Genomic DNA, 8340 nt, shown 5'->3' with positions numbered 1-8340 from the left:
GGCATGGTCACCTAAAGTGAGATAAGTGGTTGAAAAAGTGTTTTATTTGTGATTTCACCGAGTTTAACGGCTCCTGGTTGCACACAAAAGAGGAGAAAACTGTTATGGTTGCTGCTACTGTGTGTGTCTGTGTCTGTGTCTGTGTGTGTGTGTGTGTGTGTGTGTGTATGTGTGTGTGTGTGAGTGTGTGCGTGTGTGTTTTGAAGGCCAAATCAAATTATACAGTATCAACATGTTTAATATAAAATAAGGTAACTCTAGAAGCTTCACTTGGCTACTGCAGTTAAAGGTTGGGTACGGTTGCGCGTGTGTTTGAGTGTGTGTGGCTGTATTGGGTTCCATGGCGGATATGAGGCTCCATCCCTCCTTTCATCGGCTGAATCGAGCAGCAATCTGACCCTGACGTGTGCGCACACACACGCTTGCACTTCGATACACACAGAACAGCAAAGCGGACTCACTTCAATGGCGGCCGTCAATCATCAGCACAAAACCTCACCGCCGCTTTCCATTGAGCACTGTCATAACACGCGTGTCTGTGGCTCTGATCCCTCTCTCCTCCTCCAGTTCGGTTTTTACCCACAGTAGTTGTGTGAACTCATCATTGAAGTAAAATCAAGGAGACCACAACAGGCTTTAAAGCAGATCGAATGGTGTAAAGGCGGCAGGTATCGGCTTAGTTGAGGGGATGCTAAGAAAGACACTGAATCCCCAGCAGCTGCAGGGGGGGGGGGTGCCGATCTGTTGTTGACCCCGACCTCTGACCTCTTTGGGCCTAACATAAGATAACTACCTTCCTGAGGTCAACAAGGATGGTAGTAGTTGCAAACGTAGTATGGATAGGGACTTTTATTTTCTCCATGAATTTGCTCCTTGATAAGCCAATGAAACCCATTCAAAACTAATTTTGTAATGAGCATATGCACTATTGTATTAGATTGTACAGGTACAAGCTACTTTAATTAGATGCAATTTAAATTAAAGTTTTGGGAAATGTGCTTTTTTTAATTTTTGTTTTTTACTGAGAGCTGGATGGTCATGATCTAAAGTCTAACCATTGGCAAGAAAGGGAATAAGTGGATTTTGCTGACATTTCCATATGCCACATATACTTTATTTAACTGCTCCTTAATGCTGATGTCCAATCACATGGCAGCTAACCAATGCATTGAGGCGTGTAGACATGGTCAAGACAATCTGCTGACGTTCATCAAGCATCAGTATGGGAAAGAAAGGTGATTTAAGTGACTTTGAATGAAATAATGACTTTGAAAACTGCTGTTTTACTGAGATTTCCACGCACAACCATGTCTGTGTGTTTTTTAGATGTCTTCTGTCCTTCTCACACATTAGTGTTACATAGCAACCCTGGACTGTCCTCACAGTGTGAAGAAATGACCTGATTGTGTCAGTGAGAAACTAATACGGATAAGGGGGTGAAGTAAGAGATTTTGAAGAGTTACTGTGTAACCGTGAGTATCTGTGTGGATCTGTGTAGTGTGTGCAAAGGAGAGGAGAAGGAGGAGGAGGAGGGGGAGGGGGAGGGGGGGTAATTACGGTGTAGAATGTCCTCCTCATCACTGGAGCTGACCTAAGAACACAACAGTTAATCATTCACTAACCGGCAGAGAGAGACCGAGTGAGAGAAAGAGAGAGAAGCCAGCGTTGCATGCACACACAGTTGGATCGTAGGAGAGACACTTTGAAACACCTGTGTTTGTTAAAAGGTAAAAGAAGAAGAAAAGCGGAGTCTTCCAGCAGACAACTTAAGGATACACTTAACTGAGAGTGGAAGGACAACAATTGTGCATCTGAGGACACGCACCTGCTCCAAAAAGGATTCTTTCAGCTGCATTCTCCTTTCCTCTATTGTGTGTCAGTATGTCTGTTCTTGGTGGACTGTCCTGTTTTCGGATTTGATTTTGTGTGTGTGTGTGTGTGTGTGTGTGTGTGTGTGTGTGTGTGAGAGGCGGCCACATGGGGCCCTGGCCCAGTCCGGGATGCCAGCCGCAGCAGTGAAGCTCACTCCGGAGGACATGGTGGCAGAAGAAGGGGGCGAAGGAGAACCCGGGACAGCCCAGTGGGACGCCTCGGGGCCCGGCCGGGACAAGCCGCCCCTGCCCTCGCTGAAGGTCCCCAGGGAGCTGTTGCGGAGCTTTCCCCACTCCAAACGGGTGGGATCCTATCTGGTGGGGAAAATGATCAACAAGGGATCGTTCGCCAAAGTGATGGAGGGGCTGCACATCGGCACGGGGGAAAAGGTCAGTGCTATCTATGAATTATGAATAAGACGCGAGGAGACACATAGAGACATGCACGGGTGGCAAGATAAAGATCACACACATACAAGATTATGATTACACGGTAACAACTGGTGCACTTGTACCTGATTATTATACTCACTTATGTTGGAAGAAGGCGGTGGCCTGTTATTATTCTTGTTATGTGTCCAAAAACACAGTCAGACCCATGTGTGATTCATTTCACAAGCATGACTCTAACAAGGACTTTACAGATATAAAGTGTATCTGTTTCTGCTAAATATATCCAGACTTCAAAAATAAGCTTATACATGCAGTACTGTGCGGACAAATCAAATGTAAATTGGAATATTCTTCCTAATAGGCTAAAAGACAACCATGCTTATGTGTGTAAGTGGGCTATATTCTGTCTATTTTAGGATATTATGGCTCTAAACTGTGACTATGTGAGTATGCACTTTATATGGAGGAGGCTGGGCATGTTTAACTTTCTTTCACCGGTCAGTGAGTCTCTGACCGCGGCTCATATGTACCTGACCTGGTTGCTATAGCAACGACCTAACTCATCTCCCGGGGTGTTTGCTCCTCTTAACCGTCGTTACCCTCTGCAGGTACAAGAGCTGTGGAGGTGAAGTGTGCAAATGTGCAAACACAGTAGAGCTTTAAAGTTAGAATGAAATGACAGAACACCAAACATTTTGAAAAAAATGCCGACAAACGTGACAAAAATGTCAAGAAAGTCACATGTAGAAAAAAAAAAAAGAAAAGAAAAGGGGGAAAAAAAAAATGTGGGAAAAAAAACACAAACAAATCAAAAAGCTCACAACAAGTCGTTGAAAAAGTGACAAAAACATTGGGGGAAAGACACAAATGTGTCAAAAAAAGACAACCAAAACAATAAAAGGTTTTTCATTTGAAATTTTGACTCAGGAAAAAAAATCTTTGCAGGTCCGCGGGAAGACAACCCGAGGGTTAAAATGAACGTTGAAGGTTTATTATTGTGTGGAGTGGTACTGATTATAGGTTAAAGTTCCATTTAGAGGCTAAACAGGGGCTTGGGACTGAATTACCACTTTAACTACTACTATTTAATTGCCTTGAGCAAGGCTGTGAAGCCACACTGACTGGAACATCTAGCAGTACCAGGGACTGTGGTTATGCGGATCATCTCCAGAGTTAGTGTGTAGTGTATGGAAACTAGTAGATTACCCAATTTTAGGCATTAGGCATTTTTAGCCCTTTATTGACAGGGCAGCTTAAGACAGTAAAGGGGCCAAGGGCCAAGGGTCAAAACCGAACCCACTGCCACTGTGGTAAGGACTGAGCTTTTGTTCATGGGGCGCACTCTTGATCACGTGAGCTACCCAGGTACCCCTGGAAGCAGACTTTTAGCCCTTGTGTTGTCCCCCCAGATCAAAACTGAAAATGAACAATTTGACACTTTTTTCTTCATTTTCTTCATTTTTGTAACACTACCATCAGTATACTGAACACATCACTACATCACATCACTAGGGGGGAGGAAGAAATAGGGCAGAGATATGAGGACAATATATGATACATACATGCATACATACATGCATACATACATGCATACAGACATACATTCATTCATAGACACACACACACATACATACATACATACATACATACATACATACATACATACATACATACATACATACATACATACATTCATTCATACATACATACATACATACATACATACAGACACACAAACATTCATACATACATACATACATACATACAGACACACATACATTCATACATACATACATTCATACATACATACATACATACATACATACATACATACATACATACATACATACATACATACATACATACATACATACATACATACATACATACATGCACACCTGGACTTAAATTCACACCGGGTCCCTTTATCACGTTAACACTGGACTTAACACTGAGACTTTAATAATAATTTATGGTCTATTCTTTTTTCTTTTTTTATTATTGTTATTTTGTTGTCTTTATACTGTCTTTTTTATCTATTTATCTATTTTTTCTTGCTAAAAGTGCTGGTGGAACTTTCAATTTTCTCGCGGGAGTCATCCCAAAAGGATTAATAAAGAGAAGTCTAAGTCTGAGTCTATTACTAACAGCCAGGGCTGTAGTACTCTAGTCCGGACTCAAGACCGTTTTTCTTTGGACTCGGACTTGTCTCGGACTCGGTAGTATTTGGACTTGGACTTGTCTCGGACTTGGCCACTGGTCTTGCCCAATATGACTTCTGGTCACTTCATTTCTACACTACATCTGGAGTGAAGCTATGTTGTCATTTAGTTGCTCAAATGCTCAGTACTAGTACTACTGTAGTAGTATCAGTTATAATGCTCAGTACAAGTACTACTGTAGCAGTATTGTCTATGTAGCTATTATGAGTAATCACCATATGATATCAACGGGAATGGCTATACTCATAAATCCTGTGTGTTCTGACAGTGTTTTTGCTTTTTTTTTTCAACAAATAACCCAAATTGATTGACTTGATATTGTCCTGCATAAGACCTTTTTTTCTGTCCTGGACTCGGTCTTGACTCTGACTCAAACCTCTTTGGACTCGGTCTTGACTTGGTCTCGACTAGTCCTGGTCTTGGACTCGACAAAGGTGGTCTTGACTACAGCCCTACTAACACCAATACATCACCACTCGTTTTCCACTATTTCCTTTTTGTAATTCATGTTAAATTAACCTCATTTATATGAAATTGATGTGATTTTTTTTGTCTTTTGCAAAGTTTTTTTGGGGGGTTAATAAAACACCCAAAATTCAATAAAGTACTGAACTGATCCTTTATCCTGATCTCTGCGTTATATGGAACCATCCATGTATTATTTGGACAATTTGGATGAAAGAATCCCAAATTTCTGATGTCAAAACTTTTCAAAACGGGGCAAATTTGACCCCAGGATAACAGGAGGGTTAATAAAAAAACCAGCAAAGATTTTCCTTAGATGAATTCAGATTTAAAAACTATTGCATGTGTGCGCATCTGTGTGTGTGTGTTTAGGTGGCCATTAAGGTGATCGACAAGAAGAAAGCGAGGCAGGATTCCTATGTGCTGAAGAACATGAAGAGAGAACCTCGAATTCATCAAATGGTCCGACATCCTCACATTGTAGTACTGCTGGAGGTAGAAAAATCAAAACCCACCAACAGAAATGCATATACAGCCCAAATAAAGTAATGGAGTCTGACAACATTACACCTTTTTGAATGCAGCCTACCATTCACGATTAAGTGTGTTCATTGTAGATTGTAATCCAAAGGATGTCATTTATCTGCTGCCGTTGAATGAGCTTGGGCAAATTAATATTCCCTTAAATGACTGTGTGTGTCAGACTCTGGAGACAGAGAACAGCTACTACATGGCCATGGAGCTCTGTGCTGGAGGAGACCTGATGGACCGGATCTGTGAGAGGAAGAGGCTGGAGGAGAGGGAGGTGCGGCGCTACACTCGTCAGATCCTTTCTGCGGTGGAACACCTGCACAAACACGGCATCGTACACAGGTGACAGGACACAGACACACAACGTGCAGTCTCCTACCGAGTTGGTAACTGACTTTTTGCATGCAGTGCAGCTTTTCTTTATTCAGTTTCCTTGGTCTCCTTTGTACTTGTGCTAAGACCTTATATAGGTATCTCTCTAAATAATTAATTGAAACAGATATACAGCATTCTATCCATATACACCACCCATTACTCTATTGAACCTGAGTCTATATAAAGGAGTCAAGTGCAGATCAGGTTTTGGCCTGTGGATGGCCTGCTATGTTAAGTTTATCATCCAGACAGTGGAGCAGTTGGGCTGTAATTATTAATAAGTTAATCAACAAGTAATGGGTTAATTCAGAGTACTAATTCATACTTTATTGTGGTGTTACTCTATAGCAGACATTTCCAAGTCATTAAAAACTTGAGATGTTTTTTCATAAAGTATTTATATTTTCTGTCACATCTACAGTGTTGTCAGATTTTCATATTAAAACGTGGCCAAAACCTCAAATAACAAGATAAAAATGTATTTTAGAGAAATCCCTGTGAGCCGAAACGTTCAGATTTCCAATTTCTTTTCTACTCTCGGCTAAGTGTTATTCAGCTCTAAGCCGGCCTGCTGTGATTGGTTGTCTGCTCCAGGTAGGAGGGAGTGAAGTTTTTTTTTTTACTACACAGCAGTAGTGTTAACAATGTTGCTACATGTACATTCTAACGACAGTAAAATGTCATCTTGGCGGCCAGTGTTCAATTCAAGGTCACTTTACTGGTTATGTAGTATTTTGTTAAAAAGCCTTTGTCTGCAATTGACTGTAGAAGTGCTGCTATATCCTATAACCACAGTAGCTACATGCTAACAGCAGTAAAAGGGGTCATCTTGGCCCCCAATGTTAGATTCCCCCCCAATTTTAGGTTACATTCCTGCTGAAACATGTCAGATTGGGTAATGTTTGGTTCAAAAGCCTTTATATGCAACTTGACGGTAGCAAGTGCTACCTTGTTCCAAGACTCTTCAAGCCTTGTGTTTAACTCTCGGGTGGTCTTTCCGACCTGGATATTTCAGTCAAACTTCCAAATGAAAAACCTTTAAGTTTTGGTTGTTGGGTCTCCCAATAAATCACTTTAATGTTCAACTTTTGACATTTTTTTAAGTATTTACATTAGTCTCTTATGGCATGCTTTAACTTAAAGTTTTTCCAATTGTGCTATAAAAATTGAAACAAATTAAAGTGCTCAATGGTCAAAATGTTCCAACAGAACCATGCCATAAATTTTGAAAGAAACCCAAATTTGATATAGAAACTTGTCAGAGGGTCCCGTGGGTGCATGCTAACATGAGCACTTTAATCATGGCAGCCAATGCTAGGCAATTCTCCCCAATTTCAACTGGGCATCTGGTAAGGATGCCTCCTGGGCGCCTCCCTAGGGAGGTGTTCCAGGCACGTCCAGCTGGAAGGAGGCTGGGACTAGGTGGAGAGATTAGATCTCCAACCTGGCCTGGGAACGCCTCGGGATCCCCCAGTCTGAGCTGGTTAATGTGGCTCGGGAAAGGGAAGTTTGGGGTCCCCTGCTGGTGCTGCTGCCCCCGCGACCTGAGACCGGATAAGCGGTCGAAGACGGATGGATGGATGGACATCCTTTATTGTAGTATTTGGTTGAGGAGCCTTATTGGTGCTTTCGCAGTACAAAATCTGTACTAACCAGAGATGGCAAAAGTACTCACTTCCCGTACTCAAGAAGAAGTACAGATGCTTGTGTTAAAAAATACTCTGGTAAAAGTAGATGTACTGATTTAACTTCTTTACTCAAGTTAAAGAAATAAAGTACAGACTTGGAAATCTAATTAAAGTATAAAAGTTAAAGTAGCCTTGCGAATAACGAGTAACAAGTGCAAGCTGAGAAACTTCACTGGACATGAAAAAAAAGGCTCTTTATGTGCCGTTGGCTACATTTTAAATAGATGTCTGCCAATAGGCCTAAAAGATCCCATATGTGATTATTGTGACAGAGACTGGGACTCTAGATTAATGAGATTCTGACTGAGTACCAAGATATGAATTCAGTTGTGATTCTGTGAGAATTCACAGATCCAGTTCCTCTTTTTTAATCTTCCCCTTAACATTTAAAGGGATCTACATGTTTGTGTGTGTGCTCAAATATGGCTTCTGGGAAGAAAAATAAAGGATAAAATATGAAATACTAAACAGACATTAATTAAGAAGTTCTATATTTTTGAATTAGGCAGCACATTGGCCAGGAGTCTACTGTCTCAAACATCTCTCTCAGATCAGGCCGAGGATGATGGGAATATGTCAAGTTGTATTGTAGTGGTGCATCAAGTCAACGTCTAGTAGCCTACTGCATTGACAATTAGATTGAATTCAAAATGGATGACTTAAACAATAATAATGGTAACTCATGCTAACTGTGCGGTTCTGCAAATGAATAAATAATGTTGTGGTTTGGGGTTTTTGTTGGGTTTGTTTTCCCGTTTCTGCCCACTTGTGAATGTCTCAGTGTTTTCCCAGGTC

The 8340-nt window shown here is 41.2% G+C and overlaps 1 protein-coding gene across 1 annotated transcript in view; it reads left to right on the top strand.

The window, feature by feature from the left end:
• The first annotated feature begins 1569 nt into the window (after positions 1–1569).
• The window catches only part of LOC117961725 (hormonally up-regulated neu tumor-associated kinase homolog), a 22734-nt gene continuing 15963 nt past the window's right edge, over positions 1570–8340 (top strand). The window contains exons 1-3 of the mRNA XM_034900603.1: positions 1570–2261; positions 5324–5446; positions 5655–5824. Of these exons, the coding sequence (XP_034756494.1) occupies positions 2001–2261; positions 5324–5446; positions 5655–5824 (554 nt within the window). The 5' untranslated portion in view covers positions 1570–2000. The remainder of the gene's footprint in view (positions 2262–5323; positions 5447–5654; positions 5825–8340) is intronic.

This window comes from Etheostoma cragini, chromosome 18 (genome assembly GCF_013103735.1).
Source record: "Etheostoma cragini isolate CJK2018 chromosome 18, CSU_Ecrag_1.0, whole genome shotgun sequence".
Lineage (NCBI taxonomy): Eukaryota > Metazoa > Chordata > Actinopteri > Perciformes > Percidae > Etheostoma > Etheostoma cragini.
The sequence above is the reverse complement of the archived record's forward strand: the minus strand, read 5'-3'. Positions and strand labels throughout refer to the sequence as shown.